Below are 24,607 nucleotides of genomic sequence, written 5' to 3' on the forward strand. Positions count from 1 at the left end.
TTTCTCCGAGCATAAAAAGGTAAATAAAGGTTCTGCTGGATCAAGTCCATATAGCTGAACTTTCTGTTTCCAGGTTAGCCTCCTTGGGGGAGCCAATGCAGAAAAGGCCTCTGCAGCTGGTCCTTGTGGGTGTTTAGAGGCTGCTTAACCCTTCCCCTTCCAGCCCAGCTCAGACTCGAGAGCCGCCTGCTTTGTTTCAGGCGCTGGAGGGATCCACCCCTGCTGCTGCTGCTGCTGCTGCCGCCGCCTTCAAGGCATCGCATCCGCTTCCCCGCTCTGGCCCTACCCCGCAGTGACGCCACACCTGCCTCTGGCCCATCTCCCTCAGCTGGGGCCGCACGCACCATGGCGCCTGCGCAGCGCAGCCTGGCGTAGCGGAGGGGGGATAGGCCTCTCTGCCTGCACTCCAGGCGCTGCTAGGCTTCCCCACCTCCGCCGGCCGGGAGCGCATGAGAAGGCGGCCGCCGCCTGCTTCCTCTTTCCCGCGGGGAGGCTCCGCGGACGACGAGGCCGCCATCATGTCGGAGAGGCTCAGCAAGCCGACGTGCCTCATCGCGGCCAGCGCGGCCGCAGCAGGTGAGGGGCGGGCAGAGCGAGCTCGGGCTGGTGGGCGGGCGCCCCTCTGGGCTTTTTGTCTCCTCGGCTCGCCCTGTGGCGGAGACGGAGCTGTGCGGGCGCCCGCGGGGCTTCTGCTCGGAGGACCTGGGGGTGGCGGGATGGAGGCGCCTGAGGGAGGCCAACCCACGCCAGCGGCATTCCCATTTCTGCAGGGCGGGGCGAGGTCACCTTGTCATTTCTCTATTGTTATCATAATTGTTGTTGCTATTGCCCGTCGTGTAAGAGTTGCAGGAGCCCTAGCAAAATATACATTTTTTAAAAAAAAAATTGCAACCCTGAACAGGAGAGGGGAGGCCGGGCCTGCCTTCCTGCACAAGCAAACATGACAACCCCCCCCCTTTTTGTATTGTAACAATCCGGAACACCTGCCACACTCTCATTCTGGTACTCTTAGTCTCCGATATGAGCATGAAATCCTTACTCATATTGTACGAATTGTGCTTGAAGCTTGCTTGTTGAGATTGCCCCTTACACACCACACCATACATTGAAAATGCTCTTATGCCACCTTAAACACTCGGGGAGGTTCCTGGGAACTGCAGTTTGTTAAAAGATTCTGGGGATTGAAGTTTTTCTGTAAGGTCAGCCACCATGAGAGACTGCAGTTCTCTGTGTTTGTTAAAGTGGTTAGCGATACTTTGAATGTATGGTGTGGATGCAACCTACTTAATATTGCTCCCTGCCTTGAGCTCTGCTTCCCCTTTTTTTACTTTTATGATGTGGCTTTTTCTTATTGCATATCTCTCCTGCTGCATGAAATAGTTTGTCACAATTCTTCTCTCCTGGAGTTGTAAAACTGATTAGATGTTGATGTAATTTCTTGTCTGTTTGGGGCAACTACCAACATCCTAAGCTGGCTGTCTTTTTCAATAATATTATGAATATTGTGTATTATTAAAATGCTCCTTATAGGAGAAAAATGACCACCAGGAATAGCAGATTAGTACTGTGAAAAATGTGCACTTGAAAACAAACGAAACATGCCTTTTGTTTAATTCCTGTTTTCCAGGGGTATCTGCTGATTCCTTCCTTCACTCTTTTACCCTGGCAAGCTCTGCTTTTAATCTACAGGTTGCTACTCCAGGGGTAGGTAAAAAATGTTAATACCTAACTGTGGATATTGTTGCAATTGATTTCAGACAGTAGTTTTAGGCTCATTTAAAACAAACGGAACTTGCGAAAATCCATGAGGTTTATTCCTTGACCAGTGAAGATCATTTTTTGGTCTTTGAAAGAATTGTTGAGGGAGCTGCATCCCAGGGCAAGCAACTCATACCTCAAAATCACATATGTGTGGGTGGGAGGATTGGGTGAGGGGATTGGGATCCAGAGATACCAGAGATACATTCCACAGAGAAGCTTTCAGAATAAAGAGGCAGCCCTGCTTTGTAGGGCTGTTGGGTGGAAGTGCATTAGGTTCAAAAAATGCCTGGTGTTCTGCTGCCAGGTGTGTTGCCTTGTTACATGAGGGAAGAATGCACAAACAATCCTTGCCTGCTGATTCTTTTTTCTTTGTAGCAGGAAGTAATTTTTATCCCCTGCTCCAGAAATTGGAGCCTTACTTTCAAGAGCCAAATGTGGCTCCCCAGGAGGCCATTGGGACTCTCCCCAGGTCACACTCCTTCATAGACTTGCTTTGCGCCCTCTTTGAGTGTTCTTGCCTAACTGGAATATGTCCTTCAAATCTGAAAATGTTTCTTGCTTATCTGGATAGAGGCATGAGCATCCATGGTGTGTGTGTGTGTGTGTGTGTGTGTGTGTGTGTGTTGAGACAAAAAGTACAGGTACTTTTATCCTCATTTTTTGTACAAAATTAGCCTACTGTACTTCCTGCTTTGAGTGTTTTACTCGCATTCTCCCTGATGAATTCCTGCAGATGCCCATGAATACAAGAGTGTGTGTAGAAACTAGCCTACTGCACAAAGCTAATATTCTTAATAGTTGATCTGCCCACTTTTGCCTCTGGCCTTGCACTCCACTGGCATGCAGCCTCCAGAAGGTTGCTTAGATGGAAATGTGGTCTTGGCACTGAAGTTCTCCATCCCTGTCCTGCCATCTTACCTGAGAGCCCTAGCCTGCTCTCTCCTCTCCCTACTTGAGGGGGGAGGGTGTCTTTCCATCATCTGAGTCTACATCAGACTCTGACTTTGGAAATAGAGAGGGCAGTAAATATAGGTCTTTTAAGTGGAAACAATTAGTTTTAGGCTCTGTTATTTGGGAAAGGGAGAGGCATTGGTTTGAGCTGCAGTGCTGTTCATATGTGTAGCTTTGTGCTTGTTTTACAAAATCAGAACCACTTGTTTGCATATGAATTGTCTATCTTATTTCAGTCAATCACCAATAAATGGTATGTCTTTAAAAAATGGGTGCTCTTATCAGATCTTGCCCATGTATAAACTCTTGCATTTAACTAGGCTTTCCTCACATATTTTCATTAATTGAGCTTTGAACAATGATTCTGCTAGGGAAAGTCAATTGATTTCACTGGTGTTAATGAGGCAAACATGCGTTGGATCCAGGACTTCCGAATGAAATCTTACGCAAATCCTGCCAAGCTGGAATCAACTGATGGTGAGGTATCTTTTAACTTGCAACTCAGGGTCTGTTCTCTGTGCACAAACTGTTCTTATCTACACAGCATAGTGCTCCTTGCTGCCAACTCTGTCAAACTTAAGCACTCATTGATTTTAAAAGTGATTGTTGAGCATGTGCTGAGAATAATGCTATTACTGTTTCTTTTGCATTTTTAGCAATTATTTAGATAGTTTTTTTCCTGTCTGCTGCAATCTCAAGGCTTCTCTTGCATTTGTGACAGAGAGTATTCAGATATGATAGGGAACTATGGTTTCCTTCTATGACACTAAACCATGGCAGATCTTTGGCTCACACATTCCTTCCTCCACTCCTTTGCATCCAAGGGGAAACGGAAAGGTATCACTTTCACTTTTAAACTGACAGCAATTTCCTGTGATATTTAAGCTTGGTGAACTGTGGTTTATTTCAACTGTAACTTGTGATAACAAACCAGAGTCAAGGAGTGGTTTGGGATCCTGGCTTGTTTTCAAACCATAGCTTGAACAAACATTGTTCAGCTCCCTGAGGGAACTGTGGTTAGTTTAAAATAGAGATTTTCGCACCATGGTTACAAAGGAAATGGTGATGGGAGGGTGCCTTAAACCCAAGGCTCATCATGGTTTCCCACTGCATCAGAATTGACATTTTCCTGCCAGTGACCTACCAGATCACTTTGGGGAGGAACAAGACCTGAAATAGGAGCATAAATCCTCATAAGGCAGCCCCCTCCATAATGTTGCCTCCCATTTTTATTTGATGGGCAATTGGTTTGTCTGTAGTTTTCAGACGCAAACATGGCCATGAGCAGTATTCAGACATTCTGTCCTGTTTCAGTGTGACCTCAAAACAGAAAACAGTGGGGCCAGAGGGAATCTAGCCTGCTCTTAATAGTTTCGGAGTGTGGTCAACAGAGCCCATTCCAATGCTTTCTTGAACAGGCCCCTTCCAATTACCCCATACAGTGGTGCCTCGCAAGACGAAAAGAATCCGTTCTGCGAGTCTCTTTGTCTAGCGGTTTTTTCGTCCTGTGAAGCAAGCCCATTGACGGATTAGCGCTATTAGCGGCTTTTAGCGGCTTAGCGGCTTAGAAAAAGGGGGGGGAGGAAAAAAACCCCCGCAGGAACTCGCAAGACATTTTCGTCTTGCGAAGCAAGCCCATAGGAAATTCGTTTTACAAAGCACCTCCAAAACGGCACCTCTTTTGTCTAGCGAGTTTTCCGTCTTGCGAGGCATTTGTCTTGCAGGGCACCACTGTAATGAAGAATCATTCCTGCGTGCACTTAGGGATAGTGTTGCTGTGGGAACAAAGCTTCCTGTGAAAGGGACACAGTGGGGAAGGAGAGCAGCAACTATTCTTCTGAAGTCAGCTGCAGGGTTGTTTCCAAAGCTGTCCTCTTGCACCTTGTTGCACCCTGGAGGCTGTGGTTGGTTTGGAGTAATGGCTCTACCCCTCATTCCAGGTATGGTAATCCCCTTGATGGGCAGAACAGGGAAAAGGTGGAACAACTCTTCACACCTTCAAAATCACACCTGCTGTTGGAGCAGGTAAAGTAAGAGCCAGGTCACTGGGGACAGTGAATATGGGAGAGGGGTCATAAATGTATTTGTAGAAAGGCACTGTTCCTGTAGTGCCAACTCCAGGAATAGTGGTTTGGGGGAATGAAGGGGAAGGCAAAGGCCATTATTAGGAGAGCAAGGATTTAATTGGCACATTATAAGACTTTAGTGACTAAAAGCTGGGGGACTGAATGGGGTTGCATGAAATATTTTGGGGTGTACCCACTAGCCCATGGAGTCATCCCTGCCAGCCTGTCAACCTTGATAAACCTTTAGCTGGTTTTGAAATAAACAGAATTTACGAGTGTCGTAAGCTTCTTTGCTGCTTCTTCCTCCCTAGGTGCCAGATACCATGCTTTGTTGATTCCAGACTGTCCTGGTGCCATGGTGGATCTGGCAAACAGTGGTTACTTAGCTAGAATATTGCAGCATTTCAGCTCTGAAAACAGTAAGTAAACTTCCTTGGGGATTTATGCTTTATTCTGTACACTTTGTGCATCTTAGACTGGGAAGCATATAAACTGCTAAGACTAATTAAGATCTCTCTTTCTGGTAGGGGTGAACATACAGGAGGCCTTAAGGAAAATTATTGATAATGTGGATACAGTAGCAAACTAGTGCAAACTCAGTTCAGTAACATAAGAACAATTGTAGCCAGTTTAGAACCTAACATTGTGGATGTGCATCACTTAATCTACAAATACCAACACTGAACTTCTTTCCACATCTTTTTTACACAGCCCCTTCCCCCAGCAATGTTTGCTATCAGTCAAATCTCAGTCATTCTGAGTGGTTTTTATGCCTTGAATCAGATTTGGAGAACCTGTGGCCCTCAAGATATTGTTGTGATTATAGTTCCAACATCTCTGTTCATTGGTCATGCTGGCTGCATCACAGAAGTACCTGAAGTCAGTTAGATGGGAATATTATTTTGTAGCATAACTGAACTTCTTGGGGGAGGGAATCAAATTGTAATTTTTATGAACAGGGATTTTTAGATAAAGCTGTTTTTCTTTGTAGAACCCATATGTGCTGTTGGACATGGAGCTGCCGCCTTATGCTGTGCCACAAATGAGGACAAATCCTGGGTATTTCAGGAATACAGCTTAACAGGTGTAGGTGCAGTATGTTTAAGCAAATCACGACTTTTCATATATCACTCTTCTAAAACTCAAATTTCTGTTGTGATGAGTCCCATAAGAAGTAGCCTTTGTCTACATTTTATATGTGGATTTCCCCTTGGGCTTCCCATATTACAACCACAGATCTGCTCCAAGCCCTTTTATAGTAGTCTGTTTTCAGTGAAGCCAAGCACATATTTACTGGTCTTTAATTCAGGGTCACTGCAAGGTGAAATGACTGATAAAGTTGTATTTATTTACTTTTTTTAAAAAATATATAGTCAAAAGACTCCTCAAAGCAATTTAGAAAAATAATCTCAAGAAGATCACAGTATAAGCAATACAAACATAGCCATATGCATTATGTAGTTTTAACTACTAACTGTGAGGGAAACCATGTACTTAAACTTTCTGGGGACATGCTAGCAGTGGGATAGAAAGGTGCATGTTTATTTAAATAACTTTATTTTATGCTCAAGTATAAAAGGAGTATTATGAATTATTGCAGGGATAGGCTCACTTCAGCCTTGTTTCTTCTCCCCTCCCTTTAAAATTAAGTCCTTTGACCCACTAATGTGTTTTGTGTGGTTTGATCCTGAGTCTTGGTTAGGAACTGCTTGGCTGAATCAGACCAAGGTCAACCTAGTCCTGTATTCTTTGCAAGAATCTAGTCAAGGTGTTGGGTAGCCCACCGAAAACAGTATCTTCTTCTACGTGTTTTGTGACATTTATTTTCTTATATCTTCCAGCCCTGTGTGTATGAACTAATAAGACTGCCTAGTTTTGCCAGCTTGCCTATTATCTTTGAGGACTTTGCAAAAGATTCTGGAGCTGTCTATAGCGGTATGTCATTTAAGGCTCTGTTCCCACAGGGTTTTAATCAGTAGTTGATTAAGTAAATGTGTTCAAGAAATGCTTGGGCTGTACTGTATTAATGCAAGATCCAATGCAGATGTAAGACCTTAAAAGTGGAAGTTAGAAAGTGCTTGTCAAAATTTCTCATTAAAACATTCAGCAACATGGAAGCTATAACAGCCCAGCATTCCACAGTAAATCTCCCAATCTTGGAGATGAGCTGAACATAACTACCGTATTTTTCGCCCCATAGGGTGCGCCGGCCCATAGGGCGCACCTAGTTTTTTTGGGGGGTGGGGAATAAAGAAAAAAAAATTATTTCCCTCCCAGGCTGAGCTTCCCCCGACCCCAGCCCCCAGAACAGGCTGCTATCTGCAAGCCTAGGGAGCCTGGCAGGAAGTCGCGCTGGTCTCCCAAGGGTTGCGGAGAGCAGCGCGAAGCCCGGGGCGCGCTCTTCAGTGCGCCCCAGGCTTCAGAATGCAGGCAGCTCTTCGCAACCCTTGGGAGACCGGCACGAAGTCGCGCTGGTCTCCCAAGGGTTGCGCAGAGCTTCCTGAAGCCTGGAGAGCGAGAGGGGTCAGTGCGCACCGACCCCTCTCGCTTTCCAGGCTTCAGCGAAAGCCTGCATTCGCCCCATAGGATGCACACACATTTCCCCTTCATTTTTGGAGGGGAAAAAGTGCGTCCTATAGGGCAAAAAAATTCATAATTCAGGCACCCCCAATCTCGGCCATCCAGCTGTTTTGAGACTACAATTCCCACCATCCTTGACCACTGGTCCTCTTAGCTAGGGATGATGGGAGTTGTAGTCCCAAACAGCTGGAGGGCTGAGTTTTGGGGTGCCTGTCATAACTGAACCCACAGGAACTCCATTTCAGTCTTTGCCACTGACCATCTCAGAAATGAAGTCAAGCTTGTTCATGAGTGGAATCTGAATGCCCTGGTGGAGAGCCCTCTAGTGGTCCTTAATGTTGTTGCAGGCAGAAGTTAAGATCCACTGTGTTCTTATATACCCTCAGCATGCTCTTGCACACAATTGTGCAACATTTTAAAAGATTAATAGGAAAATTTCATTCTATTTGTTTCAGACACTAAGGAGAAGGGAAGACAAGCACAAGAGTCACTGTGGCTCACATGCAATAATCTAAATCATAGTCTGAGCCTGGCCAATGTTATAGATATCCCTATAATTGCTTGGGTTTTACAAGTCACAAAGGACAATAAAAATAGTTTGCAAGTGATTGGAAAAAACAAATCAACTTATTAGAAAGATGAAATTAAATTGATAAACAGCAGTAAAGACTTGTGTATAATTTTTCTTAAGTGTCAGAGAAATGGAGGTTGTAGTATGTAAATTAAGACATGAATATTTTCCCCCAATACAGCCAGCAAAGCAGATGCAGTGCATGTTGTATTGGACAGACACCTTGTCACTGGACAGAATGAAAATTCTACAGTTGCAGCTGTCCAGAACCTTATTTTTCTTTGCAATGGCAGGTAAGAAAAGGTGGGGGAAGTTTCAATAAAATTTTGTGCCACTGCAGACATAGCCCTTCAGTTCTGGAGTATTCTAGCTAATGTGTGTATGTCTGAGAGGGGGAGACTAGTTTTATATTAAGAATTAAAATTATTTGGTTACAGCTAGCCAAACTCAATCCTTTTCTTCAAAGAACAAATGAACATATATTACAGGGTAATGGGGTCACAGTACAGTTTCATTTTTTAAAATAACCTGGTCAATTATGGATAAGTAGATGAAGCAGATCTCTGATGCTTAGCTGCTTGGTTTTTTTCTAGAAAGTTATTACTGTAGTTTAGATGTGAGCTGTTTACAGTGATATTATTATGTCCTGCTTTCATTCAGCAGAAAATGATGGTGCTCTTTGTAAATGGGATGAATACAGAAGTCGTCTTCATCTTTGAGAAATGGAAAGAAGAACACTGCACATTTGTAAGGATGGGGACTGTAAATCATGTGGTAAAAACCTTAATTGAACTACGTTTTCCTGCGTTTTTTGAAAAATATTGTTCCATCTTGTGTTAATACAGATTCTTAAAAGCCTGGTTGAAAATTAACATGAAAAACCATGGTTTGCAGCTCTGTCAACAGCTGAACTCCTGAATTAAATATTTTTGAAGCTATTACTGTGTTAGTTATCCATGTGTCCAAATCCTCATCCTTGTGCAGGACTATGTGGTATTAGTTTACAGTTGTGGCAATTAACGATAACATAAGAATACAAAGTAAAGTATTTGTTACACTTTCACATAGGAGTTTTGAGTTTGATTGCAGGTGCTAAAAAGACTGCTGTATTGAGATTAGCTGAAAGTTAAAATAAGCTTCAGTTCAGTAAGCTACAAAAATTATTCTAGATAATGAGTTGAGTTTGAGGCAAAGACCATGAAGATTCTATAAAATGGAAATACAACAATTGAATGGAAAGGCATTTAGTCTTGGGGCTGTGGTATGTGTGCTGGAATGCTTTTAAAGATAATTTTATTTAGTTTTTTTGTACCACCCATGATTGTACAAGTCCATTTTTTTATGACCACAGAAGAAAATTAGAGAAGCTGTTGAAGTTGGACTCAATAAATATAATTTCACCCTCTTAAAAGTTTGTAGTGTAAGGACTTTTGGCTGTAGCTGATCAGAGTTGTAATAGGCAACATCTAGAAGGCTTCAAATTGGCAAAGGCTGGTTTGAAGTAACACGTAATATAGCTGTTGCACAGAATGATTAGACAAATGCTCCTCTTAGCTGCTAGTAGCAGCTTGGCCATGTTTTTTGTGAAATCAATTTTAATTTACCTGTTTAGGCTGGCTTAGGTATTGTAAACCATGTATAGGACTACAGGGCAGATTTCTAGTCATACAATATTCTGGCACCATACCAAGCCACCATTTGAATTTCCAAACATGAAGTTTACACTACAGTTACGTACCTAAGTGCTGCATTCCTAAGAGACCAAACTCTCGTCAATTCAGACATCAAATCATGATTACAATTACAGTTTGCAAGTCTTACTTCAAACCATAATTGGAGATCCTTAATCATTGTTTGGTCAGATGCTTATTCAAGTTCATTTGGTATAGCTAGGTTAGTAAACAAACCTCTTGCTTAGTGCTATGCACCCCATCCATAAAGTCTTCAGCTATTTTGATGAGAATTCTTCAACACACTTCCTGCATTACGGTAAGTGTAGACAATATCAACTTATCAACTTATCCTTTCTGCAAAGTAGGAATGAAACATCATACCTATTACTTAGTACAAATAAGTGAAAGCATTGTTGTACCACAATATATTTATTATTACCACTACCACCATCATTTTGAAGGGAAACCCTTCCAGTCAATTGGTCCTTTAGTCATCTGCAACTCCCCCCACAGCAGTATCAATTTTCATATACAAAAGTGCCAAACACACTGAGAATATGTTAAGTTTGCAAAATCATATAAAAGCCTGGAATACAGAAAATCCATTCATATGCAGCTTGTACAGCCATACAGCTTCCAATAAGTTTGGCATGCCTACTTTCCATTTGCAGCATTGAACATTCGTTCCTAAGAGAAGAAGAAAAAATTCAAGCATTTAACAGGAGGCAAATCATATGAAACGTCCAGAAAATAGTTTCACATGTGTCAGCTTTCAACTTGTATAATTGAAAAATAGTATGGATTAGGCTTTAATAGATCTCGTCAATTTAATACTGATTTTATCAACATTTTACACTGCTTTATATAATAAAAACCTAATCTGCTTACTTAAAAGTTTCCTAAAGGCAAGAGAAAGCAAAGCACTGTTTAAATTCAGTATTCTATATGGATACTGACAGTTCTAAACAATAATGTTAATCTCTAATATCCAGTTAGTCTTATGGAATTAACATGTTTTAATCTTCTCCATTGGTGAACAGTTAGAAATGAAACTGAAACAGAAGCTGCAAATAAGCCACATCCTTATATGACAATGTATAGCAGACTATAAGAAGATAAAACCCTCTTAAATAATGTTACCTTTATCATCTGTTCCAATTTAACTGCATCAGCAGCAAACTTTCTGATTCCATCAGACAACTTCTCCACAGCCATTTGGTCCTCATTATGGAGCCAACGGAATGTCTTCTCATCCAGATGGATCTTCTTCAGGTCAGATGCTTGAGCTGAAATGAAGAATGCACAAAGCTACTGAATCTTAGAAATCTAGCAGGCTATTTGCATAGAACAGCTCTTGATGGGTGCAGAGTCCTTTTCACAAAAATCACTAAATGCTAAGACAGCAATTGCTGCTGCTCAACTTTGCACAGCACCCACAGCAAATGTTTATTCTGAACTCTTACAGAAATCAACCAGCTGCACAGAGTTCATGGTATGTATTTTTGTGTTTATATTTTGCAAACTACCCTGTGATCCTCAGATGAAGTACAATATAGAAAATAAATAAAATAATAATAATAATAATAATAATAATAATAATAATAATAATAATAATAATAATAGTGTTGTACTTTAAGCTCCACAGTAGGTTCAGCAACCTAGGTACAAGAGCAAACATGCTGATCTAAAAACTATTTTGGATATTTGATTATCAAAAAGATGAGTTGACAACAGTGCTTCTCTAATAGTTACACACAAGGCCAGAGCCTTTAGATATATTTACTCCAACTCCCATCTGCTCTTATCCAGAGAATACACTTGTTCAACAGGAGAAAGTTTAGAATAAAAGATTACAAAAAACCCCACATTCTCCATGTCAGCTCTGGGGTCTATTAGATTACAATCCCTCTGATGCCGGAGTCTACATGGAGCCACAGCCCCTTAAATGCTTCAAAGAAATATACGGTGATAAGGAATACCTTAATTGATTTACCCTGTTAGGTAGAAGTCAACCCTTAAACACATGAAGGACATTGTAATGAAAAACTGTTGGATTGTCACCCTAGTTAATCATCCTTAGTAAAATAATTTGCAAGACTATCACACACAATATATAAAAGAAGACAACCTACCATCTTTGACACTGAGCATCGGGGTTAGCTTGCTGCTATCTTTACTGAGCTCTCCCAGAAGCTTTGGTGAAATGGTGAGAAAGTCACAACCAGTCAGTGCTTTGATTTCTCCAGTGTTTCGAAATGAAGCTCCCATCACAATAGTTTTATAGCCAAACTTTTTGTAGTAATGGTAGATTTTAGTGACACTTTTCACACCTATAAAAGAATATGGAGTAGGGTTTTTTTTTAAAAAAAATACTCATTAAAATTACTTAGCCTTGAAGAAACTCTCAGACCTCAACTCTTTAAAAAAAACAACTTCCTCTTAAAAAACTAAGCATTTGGGCTTGAGTGTGTTAAAATCTTAATATGTTTGTCACAGTCAATCAATTACCTGGGTCTTCTGATGGCTCGTATGTTTTCTTGTCTGTATTTGCTACATGCCAATCCAGAATACGCCCAACAAAAGGAGAAATGAGGGTGACTCCTGCTTCTGCACAGGCAACAGCCTGAGCAAAGGAAAACAGCAAGGTCAAGTTGCAGTGGATCCCATGCTGCTCTTCAAGAACCCTGTTAAAAGAGACAGCCTTAGAACAGAATTGCTTCCCCCACCAACTATAAAGGAATAAACAATTTACTACATATATCGTATTTTTCGCCCTATAGGACGCACTTTTTCCCCTCCAAAAATAAAGGGGAAATGTGTGTGCGTCCTATGGGGCGAACACAGGCTTTCGCTGAAGCCTGCAGAGCGAGAGGGGTCGGTGCACACTGACCCCTCTCACTCTCCAGGCTTCAGGAAGCTATCTGCAAGCCTGCAGATAGCTGCCTGCAGCCCGAAGCCCGGCACTGTGCACCCTGGGCTTAGGGCAACTATCCGCAAGCCTGTGGTGCCCGGCAGGAGTTCCTGCCGGGCTCTGCAGGCTTGCAGATAGGTGCTTGCAGCCCTAAGCCCGGGGTTTGCAGCGGGCTACAGCGCCGTGCTCCCCGGGCTTCGGATAGCAGCAAGCTCCGGGAGCGATGGTGAGCTGGAGCGCAACCTCGCCATCGCTCCCGGACTCGTTCTGGGGGCTGGGGTCAGGGGAAGCTCGGGCTTCCCCCGCCCCCAGCCCGGCAAGCTCCGGGAGTGATGGCGAGGTCGAGCGCAACCTCGCCTTCGCTCCCAGACCCCCAGCCCCAAGGCTAAAAACGAAGCCAAGACAGCTAGCGGGATCTATCCCACTCGCTGTCATGGCTTCTTTGCTCTTTGGGGCTCGGGGGGGGGGATAATTTTTTTTCTTTATTCCCCCCCCCAAAAAAATAAGTGCGCCCTATGGGCCGGTGCGCCCTATAGGGCGAAAAATACGGTATACATTTTCAAATTACTTTTAGAAATTTTTGATTTGTCAGTATTTACTCCACAAGAAACAACCTCCAGTTCTGAAAATCTAGTTTCATATCAGAAACTGAATTACAGGTGTTTCAGTCTGGATAGGAACAGGCACCTGAAAATAAGAGGTGACTGCTTAATATTAGATTATATTGCATCTATACTACATTAACGCATAACGTAAAAACTTACTTGGCAGCCTGAATGCCCTCCCATGTTGATGACAGCTTGATGAGGATGCGATCTTTACTAATTCCTGCTTCTTTATAAAGATCTATGAAGTGCCTGGCCTTCTTCACCATGCCTTCCTTGTCAAAAGACAACCTTTAACCAAAGAATTTTTTTTAAAATGTGCAAGCATTCATTTTTGTTTGTTTTTTTAGTTTACTGTATAGTATTTCTCCATTAATCATGGGTAGTAGCTCAGTAGGTAGAAAATCATTTGGCATTAATGTGTTTAAGCTTGAAGTGTTACAAATCTATTGCTTTGTATTTACGTGGAGAGGAGACCTTAGCACATAACTGGACTTGTGACCGGGTTCTTGTTAAAAGTTTTGTTATTTTGGAAAAACAAAAAAAATGGTGCCTCTTTGAATTTTCTGGGATTTCCTCTGTCCAGCTAAACAGAACTTTTAACACAAAAGTATTGAGCAGAATAATTTGTCAAGTCAGCACTTTCCCTTATGTGGCAATGCCTATTTCTCTGTTTATACCCAGGTTAGGAGCACATCTTTCCAATGTGTGTACTCATGGCAATATGGTGTGCGGGCACCTTTCTACTAATTCTAGTATGTATGTATGTATGTATGTATGTATGTATGTATGTATGTATTAAATTACACCCTCCATTTCCTAAAAATAAAGTGGCCAGCATAATAAAAGCAAAACAAAAAATTAAACACATATTCTATAAAAGCAATAGCATACTGTACTTTTCGCACCATAGGACGCACTTTTCCCGTCTTAAAAACTAAGGGGCAAAGTCTGTGCATCCTATGGAGCAAATGCAGGGGGGAGGCAGGCAGGAAAAGCCCCCAAGAGCCCCACACAAGCTTCGTGCGGCTCTTGCGGGCTTTTCCCCAAGAGGGAGAAGGGACTGACACCGCCAGTCAGTCCCTTCTTCCTCCTCTAGAAAAGCCTTGCACAACCTCTCCAGCCGGGGGGAGGCTTCGCAAGGCTAAAGAGGAAGCCAGGGCAGCGAGCGCAATCCATCCCGTTCGCTGCCCTGGCGTCCTCTTTAGACTTGCGCGTCTCTCCAGCGGGGGGGGGGGAGGAGGCTTCGCAAGGCTAAAGAGGAAGCCAGGGCAGCGAGCGCGATCCATCCCGTTCGCTGCCCTGGCTTCCTCTTTAGACTTGCGCGTCTCTCCAGCGGGGGGGGGGGGGGGAGGCTTCGCAGGGCTAAAGAGGAAGCCAGGGCAGCGAGTGTGATCCATCCCGTTCACTGCCCTGGCTTCCTCTTTAGCCTTGCACACCTCTCCGCGATCCACCAGAGGTAGATCTTAACCCTTGCCTCACCTGGGAGCTTCTCTGGGCAGGAATTCCCTCAGCCTAAGTGGGGTGGGGGAAGTGTGGCAGGTAGGGGGGTACCTACCTAGACACTGAAGCCACATGTCTCTCAGATGAAAATTGGGAGTGGGCATTGTGTGAAGTGGCTGTGGATCTCCTGCTGCAGAACTGTAGGACTGTATAGAGTTGGGAGGGCCACCCGAGGGTCATCTAGCCCAGCCCCCTCACAATGTAGGAATCACAGCTAAAGAATGCCAGGCAGATGGTCCCCCAACCGCTGCTTAAAAGCCTCCAGTGGTGGAGACCCCAAACACCTTCCGAGGTCATAGAATTGCGGGGTTGGAAGGGAACCCCAGGAGTCATCTAGTCCAGCCCCGGTGGACAGCGGGCACAATCCATCCCGTTGCGCAAGACTAAAGATGCTGCACAAGGCTAAAGAGGAAGCCAGGGCAGCGAGTGGGATGGATCGCGTTCACTGCCTTGTCTTCAGCTCCTGGCTGGAGAGGTTGCGCGGCTATGGATCCCGCGCGCTGTCTTGGCTTCTTTGCTCTTTGGGGCTGGGGGGGGGGAACCCAGGCTTCCCCCGCAGCCCCGAGAAGCTCTGGGAGAAGCAGACAGGCTGCGTGCAGCCTGTCCGTTGCTCTTTGGAGCTGGGGGGGGGATATTTTTTTCCTTGATTTCCCCCTCTAAAAACTAGGTGCGTCCTGTGGTCCGTTGTGTCCAATAGAGCGAAAAATACGGTAAATAACACCACCAACATAAATAACAAACAGCTTAGGACAGGGCTGGCAAGCATCTTATTCACAAAGGCCTTTCTTTAAAAAACACCTCCAAGATCTTCACCACACGGCAGAAGATCATAGTGGTGGTGAAGGCATGAGCAAGAACTCCAGAGCTTAGGCATGATTACCAAGAATGCCCTCCTCCCACTTGTCCCAACAAGGAATTACGCCAAGATGGATTACACAAGAGGGCCTTAGCTGAAGAACTGATGAGCAGCCAGGTTCCTTTATTTTAAGGCAGAGACCTAGAAGGCAATTCAGGAGACACACACCTTGCATCTACTTCTGTGGACACACGGCCAGGTATCCTCTTCAGTATTTCTGCCCCAAACAATATAAAAAGCTTGTCACAAGCATTTTTAACTTGGTCATCTTCTGACCTGGAAATAATCACAAGAGAGAATAATGAATATCCAGGAAAAAGAATGATTATGTGATGATAATGTCCCAAAAAAATTGGCCACGGTTCAATTGGGAATGGCTAATTGTTTGCACTATGGTTTAGTCTTGGTTTCTGATAGCCATAACCTTTTCTTGAAGGGAGATGACATGCTGTTAAATTACAATACAGGAGGGCCAGAAGAAAATACACAATGGTACCATCATGAGGGGTCAGAGCTGCCAAGTCTGAATATGAATACACTTACCACCCACCATGTTCCCTATGACAGAATACTAATGGACTTACCCACCAAGTTTCCTCCCACATGCAATAGCATCTTCCACCAGTTGCTGGTAGGATGGCATCTGGGCTGCAGCAAGTATCAGAGAAGGGTTGGTGGTGGCATCCAGAGGCTTGTACTCCTCAATAGCTATGGAAGACAAAAGCAATCAGAAAAAAACCCCGGTTGGCTAGCATGACAATAATGTATTTGAAAGATGGGAGAGGGTGGAGTAAACTTAGCTAATTTGCTATTCCAGAAGCATAATCTTGTTAATAACAATTAAGCAGGTGCCAAGTTTGGGAATCAATTAGTCAGATTGCTGTACAAAGCGTGACTGAACCCCACAGTGACTAAGAATTGGAAGCCTAGTTCTCAAATGGCAAACACGAGCTGTACCACTTCATCATATGCCAGAATGTTTCTCCATACAAAAAACATAGCATGACTTCAAATTCTATGCCTTGTTCAGGACTGTTTGGTATACCAGTCTAAAGGCACAACCCTGTCTCCCAAATACACCAGCTAGGATAAGTTAGGATGTGGTGTATCTCCCTATGCCCCAGCTGAGCTGGTGTAAATAATTCACTTTGGTGTAGATACTTGCACCAGGCAGAGGGAAAGCCCTGCTAGCATAGGTCTTGAAAATATCAAAGACAATAGTGAGGTGTGTGTCAAAGGCACAGGATGGACAAAGAGGGAAAAGGAATGAACAAAGTTCTGTTGCTCCATCCCTTCAGTGGTCCTGCCCACAGGGAGCAGGTGGCGCTGTGGTCTAAACCACTGAGCCCCTCAGGCTTGCTGATTGGAAGGTTGGCAGTTCGAATACCTGTGTCAGGGAGCTCCCGTTGCTCTGTCCCGGCTCCTGACAGCCTAGCAGTTCAAAAGCATACCAGTGCAAGGAGATGAATAGGTACCACTGTAACGGGAAGGTGAATGGCATTTCTGTGCACTCTGGCTTCTGTCACGGTCCTCCGTGCACCAGTAGCTGTTTAGTCATGCTGGCCACATGACCCGGAAAGCTGTCTGTGGACAAACGCCGGCTCTCTTGGCTTGAAAGCGAGATGAGCCCTGCACCCCATAGTTGCCTTTGACTGGACTTAACCATCCTTTTTACCTTACCTGCCCACAGAACTCATGCAGTTTACACACAGGTATAACAAGCTTCATATTCGCCACATAGGAACCAACGTAAGGACAGAAAATGAAGGTTTATACTGTTTCCCTACCATCTTGTCTCCCCCTAGCAAGGACCAGTTAACTTACATAAGAGATACAGCCAGTATATCTGATGTGTGTCATTCATTACCTAGAGTACTTGGTTAAGTCTGTTCTTCCCAACTGGCATCTATGGAATTATTAGTTTTAGCACAATTTTGTTAATAATCACCATTTGTTCAGAACATAGAGAAAGCAGTTGGGCTAGTGCTTAGATATTTTTCTCTCAAGCATTTGCATATGAACAACCTTGAGAATCAAAATTAAGACCAACAATGAAGAAGTCAAAGTTATGCAAACTACTCAGTTTATGAACTTCCTTATTTTTGAAGAATGAGGAAGTATTACTTCCTTCATCTCCTCTTCCCCAACCTTAATACTGCATGTCATTTCCCATTTTCTGTAATATTTTATCACTCACAAATCCAGAATTCTGGTTTAACTGCATATTAGTATGCACTTTATAGTGTGTAATCCCTCAGACATGTGAATGTAGAATCTAAATGCTTGATCCAACTCCTTAGATCAAGGAACAAAAATGCTTACTCATTGCAAGCTAAAGTAAACAATGTTCCACCCACTATTCATACCTCTTTGTAGCATTTCAGTTTTATTTCAGACAATAGTTATGCAGCACAACACCCAAGATTAACAAAGCAGTTGAACTTTGATTTTGAAGAGCTAATCCATTTTAAAGCAGAAGCGTCTTATAGTTTAGATATGGAACAACTTCAGTCTTGTGCAGTTAATGATCTGATTTCCATCACACTAAGTCAGAGGTCACCCACATTTTTTGGACTAGTGGGCACATTGTGAATTTGGAGAATGTGCTGGGAGCACCAGTCACAAAATGAGCCACTGCACTAAGCCAAACTTTGGACAGCTTGACCCAGCAGCAAAAAGGACCAGAGGAGTGAAGTAGCTGTAAGTTCCTCTCCAGGATCCAACACACTCATGTACTTGGCCTGAGCCATGATGTGACACAGCATGACATGTAAACCAAGCCAGTGAAGCCACTACATAGTAATTGAATCCCTGTGGTCTACTACAATATTTTGAATGTATAAAGCAGGAGTGTATTCTTACAATCTGTTTACAAAAGAAAGGCCTATACTGTACAAGAAACCCAGCTAAAGCTTTGCCACTGGTCCATTACTGGATCACAGTTTACCTTCTACCCAACCCTCTTATTGTTGTTCATCTATATCAAAGGAATGGTATACAGAAAAATGGTCTATAGATTTCCTAAATACTAGCTCAAGTGTTTACTTTTAATGAATAAAGTAGGGAACTATGTGAAGTTTGATGGGTCTCCTAGAGTATGTAAAGCACAACTTCGAAGACACCCCCTACCCCTCCCAAGTCGGGTAAGAATGTACAAGTTCTGAACTGATACCTGGCTAGATGGGGGCCAATAACTAGAAGCTGAATCCTTACAAGACAAAGATTCCATGGCTGGGTGGCTTCCAGGTGCAGGAAACAGGCAGACTGGATGGGGTTGCACTCCCCTAAAAAAAGTAGATGCATAGTCTCGCGGTGCTTGTAGAACCATCATTGATGGAGACCCAAGTGCCCCCCAAAGCCAGCAACCTTTTACCAACTTTTGACTGATGCACCAGCTATAGCCACATGCTGGTAAGCTCAAGGATGGATAACTGTAACATGCTCTGTATGCAGCTGCTCCTTAAACTGGTGAAACCATTTTGAAAATCTGAAGGCAACAACACACTTACTAGAAGGATGTGTTTCACATGTGAAACTACAGCTGAGTGTAACTGAAGGATAGTCATTGTAATCTGAAATGCCTTTGTACTGATAATCATCTCCAAATTACCCTAAGGACATGCCAGTTTTCTTGCCAAAGTTGCACAAGAGGCATCACAATAATGCAATATGTCCATCAACCTTTGTGACATTCTTAGCTATGTTATGCAACATTTACTGGATGAACACAGCAGCCCTCAAGCACAAAATTAGTTTTCTGTGATTGACAAATAAGTTACGGTACCCTCACCTGAAAGAGGCTACACACAATTCTGCCCATTTTGGAAGTGAGTTATTTGACAAGGCTAATTTCAATATCCCTGACACTATACATATTCAGTAGCAATGCAGGTCTAGTTTTGTTTCTGCACTTTAAGCCACTTCCTTCCCTTTCCATAATGCTTCAAATTTGAAAATACATTGTGAAACGTTTCTTATTCGTTATAATGAAACTTTAACAAATTACAACAACACAACACAGGGAATCTCCTGTCCCAAAATTTCTTATTCATAATTTTCAGGATTTTCTCCCTTCTGCATTTGCCAACTCAGTAATCATTAGCAGGATGCAGTAACCTGTTCAGTAACAGAAGATTTCAATGTCTTTCATAAGACTATTTACAAAATACACCTTGTCTGTTTAGCACAGCTTTTATTTTGGGCTGTGCTTACCGTACTTGCTATAAAAAAGGCAAGGCTGCATTTAAGCAATTTAAATTTGAATCAAGAAATGTTGCATTTGGCAAACAGTTCTAATTTCTATACAGCCAAGTGGTGGAATGCATACAACTCTGCCTTCAGTTACAGGATGCATGGATGCATTCAGATTAACTTCATTAAAAAACTTATTACTGAAGCAATTTTTATCAGAAACTATATTTTCTGTTAATGAACAGCATACTTCATTACAACAGGCAAGAACTGAGTTGGGATTTGCAGAAGGTCATAGTGAGTGCTGGGCCAAGAACCTGCATCACAGCATCCTAGTACTACCTACAATTCATTGACTTCATGATTCAATTCAAGCAACAGGCTTTAGCTTTTAGACTTGGAGCTGGTGCCCAGTGTACCTTGGCTATGAGTGTTCCCCGAAAAAGGGAAGTACCGGTAATTATTAAACTGTGGCCCAGCGTGTCGCCACTACAGGAGAAAGGATTAGTCGTTCTTAACAGTAGTCCTACTGAAATCATTGGCTCTTTTACTATGTTGCTAGCTTTGGCCACTTTTAAAAATATTTTATTTATACTGCATTGCTCTTCGACATAATTCAGTTTAGCAGAAATTAAATGAAGATCTTGGCTCAACAACTGCTTCCTCCACGCTCAAGAGCTAAACTGGGTCTATGGATTGCCTGCTTCCAACGATCTGAAAGCTGCAACAGCACCTACTAAACGCAAGTGCAAGCCTTCCGTGAGCGAGTCCATTTCTGATGTGCATGAAGTTTGCAAGAACCGAAATAAATCTAAGCACGCGCACCACCACCCCGCCACTAACTTTGACTCTGCCGTCTCGGGTTAGGCAGCTATGGCAGCAACCACCGAACAACTAATATGCTCCTAAACAAATGATCGAAGGCACGCGGCAGACTATGGGAGGGAGGGAGCCACTTTGCCGGATTTCACTCAGGGACGCAAACCCAAGAGAGATGCAGCAGCTGAACCTATGCCCTTTCCACGACCCTTTGAGCAGCAGCAGCAGCGAGAGAGGCCCGGCGGTGCTGCCTCCTCCCCACGGAAGCAGCGCCGCCGGCTTGGCCAAGAAAGCCTTGTTAATCCAATTTGCTTCACCTGCGTCTCCCCTTCCCGCCCGACGCCATTAGCCGGTTTCCCAGCACCCGAGGGGTAACTCTTGCACCCAGTTGCCAAAGAAGCAGAGCGAGACCCGGCGCGTCTGCGCGGGACCGACGGCCATCGCCGCGCACCCGGCTCCTCGGAGGCATGGAAGCTGCTGAAGCAGCCGGGAGCGCGGCGCTTGGAGCCTCAGAGACGCCGCTGGCTCAGTCGCCGCCTCCTCCTCCCTCTCGCCGCCCTCACCGTGGAAGTCCCCTGTGTCGGCCACCACCATGGTGTGCTGCTTGAGCTGCTCCAAGGCCGACTCCATCTTCTGCCTCTTCACTGGGGAAACCGACATGGTCCACCTGCGCCTCGCGAGACCCTTTATATATTGGGCGCCCTTCGACGGAAGCGTTGCCAAGGGGCGCGCGCCCTTCTTCCGCCCTCCCGCCCTTCCTCTCTCGCGGCACTCAAGGGCTGCGCGTGACCGGCGGCGACCGAGGCGGCTTCTGCGCGCAGGGGCAACAGGCAGGGGCGGGGTTAAGAAGAGGCGCCTGCGCCTGCGCCGCGGCCGAACGGGTTTCTCCCATTCTCTTCAGCCCGCCTCCTCGAGAAGAGAACCAACTAACTCGAGAAGGGGTTGCGCAAAAGGGCTCGAGTGGAAAGCGCGGGCGGGAGAGCGAGAGGCCGAGCGGCATCGCTTCAAGGTCTGCAGCCAATCGCGGGCAGCGGCTGACCGTAGGACGAGCGAATGGAGGCCGCGTGAGGAGAGGGAAGCAACCAATCGCAGGAGGGGGAGGCGGCGGCGGCGGAGAATGGGAAAAGCAGCTGCTCTCTCTGTGTGTGTGGTTTCGGCTGGGACACGTGAAGGCTCATAGCGTTCAAAAGTAGTTAAAGGAGGTGGATGATCTGTCAGCGTAGCTCGTGGAGTGCTCGCCTTGTTTTTCTCCTGCGACAGCTTGATCGCGGCTCACTTGTAGCATGCGCCACACCCACCCACACCTAGAATATCATGAATTATTTAGGGTAACTTCGGAATTAAAATAAATAATACGAAGCCTGAGAGAGAGTCTTATGAAGCTTGCTAATAGTCCTAGGCATTTTTTTAAAACAAACATACCGGACATTAAAACTTAATTTTCTAGCCCTTTTCACTGCAAAATCATGAATTATCTTCTAAAGCCAATTTCTTTTGTTGTAAACAAAAATTGCCCTTTTCCCTTATGGGGTATCCAAGAGCCCATACAGAGTCCTTACATAGGTTCCCTATTGTAGGAGAAAATAACAGAGGCCAACCAGAGAATATTGATGAGCAAAGCAGCTAGTAAGCTTGATCTTTATTGATCTGTTGCAACAGGGTGCTCCCCTCACACGCAGGAAAGGAGGAGGACCCAGAAAAATGGTGTGCAAGGCCTTATAAAGACTTATGAAATTGCCACCCTGTAGATCAAGACCATCCCCAGAAACATCATACATACATCACAGAAGGGGTGTAACCTAAGACCACCCCTCAGATATATCATACCTACATCACAGAAATGTAAATGTTGTTTTTCTCTTGTCCTTGTTTATCTCCTGTCTGGCAGGTTACTTGACTGGATTTCCTGGGTAGCCTGGCCAGTCTTTTGTAATGATAAATACTTAGTTCCTGGGCCAGGTCACAGGCTCACACCCTATTCAAACACAGGATTTGTGAAGGAAAAGACAATGGGGAGGCTTTTCCATTTTGACCTTGCGGAGAAAAGATTTGGTCAGTTTAGGAAGCAAAATGGTTCCAGGTTGGCCTTCCTGTCCTGATCTATGTATGTGCTTGGTTGGCACACCCACGAACACCACCATATATCCAAGACCACAAAATTCCTATTACACTCTTTCAAAAACACACTCAGTAGACGAACTACCTAGGCGTCTGAGTTGTGCGTGCGTGTGTGAACTAGGCATTAAACTCACATATGAACGTAGACGTTTACTCTGTACTCAAGGGCCTGCAAGGGAGCAGTTACGTGCTTTAAATGAATGACTTGGATCTGCCTTACATCACTGGAATCAATGTCCCTGATTATTATGGTGCCTTCTCCCTCCCACTGACTTCACCCCTCCTGCCTAAGTACAAGGAACTGGTAGTTCTTGAAAGGACATGTCGTGTAAAGAATTACAAATCTCTGTAGGCTCGTTCTGGCATTTGCCTGAACATGCAGGCACTGAAAGTGAAAAATAAGTGGCAAGCTTTGCCACTAACATCCTTGTGTACACCACACACACACACACACACACACACACACACAGTGTCTACTCAAATTGCATTGAATGCAAATAGACTTCTCTGCACAATCTACGACTTCCCTGCAGACTTCCTTGTGCAACACAAGCTGAAGGCTGAGAACTGAGAAGGGGTAGAATGAGCATGCTGGAGATAGGGCTTGCTTGTGCGCCCCACCCATCTACACTTTTTGAGTGTTCACCTGAACACACCATTGACCTGTGAGACTGCATGTCTTAGTTTTACTGCACAATCATCCAACCCCTTCATTTCTGCAATTCACTGTACATAATATTGCTTGAGGTCTTGCCTGCTTGCATTAGAACTTCTCTACCCCCAAGAAGCCACTAGATCAGAAGCAAGTGTGATAGAAATTTTGAGGTCTTAAATATATGGTAATGTTCATAACTGCACGTACATAGATCAGCACAGGAAGACTGACCTGAAGCCATTTTGATTCCTAAACTGAGCAAATGTTTCTCTGCATGGTCAAAGTGGAAAAGACTTCCCATTGTCTTTTCCTTCACAAATCCTGTCTTAAGGGTATGTCTGTGTTTGAATGGGGTGTGAGCCTGTGACCTGGCCCAGGAACTAAGTATTTATTGCTACAAAAGAATGGCCAGGCTCCCCAGGCAATCCAATCAAGTAACCTGCCAGACAGGAGATAAACAAGGACAAAAGATAAACAACATTTAAATTTCTGTTTAGACCGTCTTTTCTGTGATGTAGGTATGATGTATCTGAGGGGTGGTCTTAGGTTACACCCCTTCTGTGATGTATGATGTTTCTGGGGGTGGTCTTGATCTACAGGGTGGCAATTTCAAAGGTCTTTATAAGGCCTTGCACACCATTTTTCTGGGTCCTCCTCCTTTCCTGCGTGTGAGGGGAGCACCCTGTTGCAACAGATCAATAAAGATCAAGCTTACTAGCTGCTTTGCTTCTCAATATTCTCTGGTTGGCCTCTGTTATTTTCTCCTACCAATAGGGAACCTATGTAAGGACTCTATATGGGCTCTTGGATACCCCATAAGGGAAAAGGGCAATTTTTGTTTACAACACAAGCAAACTACAGTAGCATTAAAACTGGTTAACTGCAGTAAGTTCTTATAGGCAATAGTGTACATCACCAGATGATCACCTGATAAAGTCAGCTGTTGTGTACAGATGATCTGATGAAATAAGTGGTGGCTTACAAGAGCCCATGGAATAAGAAATCAGCTTGCTTGAACTGTCCTGTAACTACATGTGTAAAATCTACACCAGCTACAGTGTACATTCCCTTTCAACTTTCTTGTTTACATTAACCTGGCACAAATGTGCAGGGAAAGCTCAAAGCTGCATTTTGTACAGTGTTCTGGATTACCCAATCTTGTGCTTCTGGTTTGTGCAATACATGAATAGCAAATGGCCATTTAGTCAGATTTTCCCTTTCAGGAAAATCCAGTAAGTTAAACAAAAATACAAAAACCATTGCCAATGTCCCGTTGGCAATATCTCAATGACATGTTTACAGTATTTAGTCCCAGCCCAGAAGCACCTTCTTAGTAAGCTGTTGCCC

The 24,607-nt window shown here is 44.1% G+C and overlaps 2 protein-coding genes across 3 annotated transcripts; one reads left to right on the top strand and one right to left on the bottom strand.

The window, feature by feature from the left end:
- The first annotated feature begins 297 nt into the window (after nucleotides 1-297).
- Nucleotides 298-8,992, top strand: GATD1 (glutamine amidotransferase class 1 domain containing 1). 2 transcript variants are annotated; one of them, XM_053394979.1, is made up of 8 exons: nucleotides 298-576; nucleotides 1,628-1,704; nucleotides 3,084-3,189; nucleotides 5,090-5,197; nucleotides 5,770-5,864; nucleotides 6,620-6,713; nucleotides 8,111-8,222; nucleotides 8,590-8,992. In XM_053394979.1, the coding sequence occupies exons 1-8, from the start codon at nucleotides 450-452 to the stop codon at nucleotides 8,597-8,599; spliced, it is 729 nt and encodes a 242-aa protein (XP_053250954.1). In that variant the 5' UTR covers nucleotides 298-449; the 3' UTR covers nucleotides 8,600-8,992. The 2 variants fall into 2 exon arrangements, with proteins under 2 accessions (XP_053250954.1, XP_053250964.1); XM_053394989.1 differs by having other exon boundaries at nucleotides 8,593-8,992.
- A 1,020-nt stretch (nucleotides 8,993-10,012) lies between these two features.
- On the bottom strand, nucleotides 10,013-21,384 carry TALDO1 (transaldolase 1). The gene is made up of 8 exons (XM_053394963.1): nucleotides 21,051-21,384; nucleotides 16,062-16,185; nucleotides 15,646-15,753; nucleotides 13,278-13,409; nucleotides 12,111-12,286; nucleotides 11,735-11,932; nucleotides 10,743-10,888; nucleotides 10,013-10,289 (listed from the first exon to the last, which is right to left on the bottom strand). The coding sequence occupies exons 1-8, from the start codon at nucleotides 21,145-21,147 to the stop codon at nucleotides 10,257-10,259; spliced, it is 1,014 nt and encodes a 337-aa protein (XP_053250938.1). The 5' UTR covers nucleotides 21,148-21,384; the 3' UTR covers nucleotides 10,013-10,256.
- Between the last annotated feature and the right edge of the window lie 3,223 nt (nucleotides 21,385-24,607).

Source organism: Podarcis raffonei, chromosome 1 (genome assembly GCF_027172205.1).
Source record: "Podarcis raffonei isolate rPodRaf1 chromosome 1, rPodRaf1.pri, whole genome shotgun sequence".
In the NCBI taxonomy this organism is placed as follows: Eukaryota; Metazoa; Chordata; class Lepidosauria; order Squamata; family Lacertidae; genus Podarcis; species Podarcis raffonei.

Excerpts from the sequence above, each read along its gene's own strand:
- GATD1 (XM_053394979.1), top strand. The coding sequence starts at position 450 with ATGAGAAGGCGGCCGCCGCCTGCTTCCTCTTTCCCGCGGGGAGGCTCC. Across the intron at positions 577-1,627 it reads GGCCAGCGCGGCCGCAGCAG|GGGTATCTGCTGATTCCTTC; the intron begins GTGAGGGGCGGG and ends CCTGTTTTCCAG. Across the intron at positions 3,190-5,089 it reads CAAGCTGGAATCAACTGATG|GTGCCAGATACCATGCTTTG; the intron begins GTGAGGTATCTT and ends CTTCCTCCCTAG.
- TALDO1 (XM_053394963.1), bottom strand. The coding sequence starts at position 21,147 with ATGTCGGTTTCCCCAGTGAAGAGGCAGAAGATGGAGTCGGCCTTGGAG. Across the intron at positions 16,186-21,050 it reads CGACACAGGGGACTTCCACG|CTATTGAGGAGTACAAGCCT; the intron begins GTGAGGGCGGCG and ends TGTCTTCCATAG. Across the intron at positions 10,889-11,734 it reads GATGCTCAGTGTCAAAGATG|CTCAAGCATCTGACCTGAAG; the intron begins GTAGGTTGTCTT and ends TCTTCATTTCAG.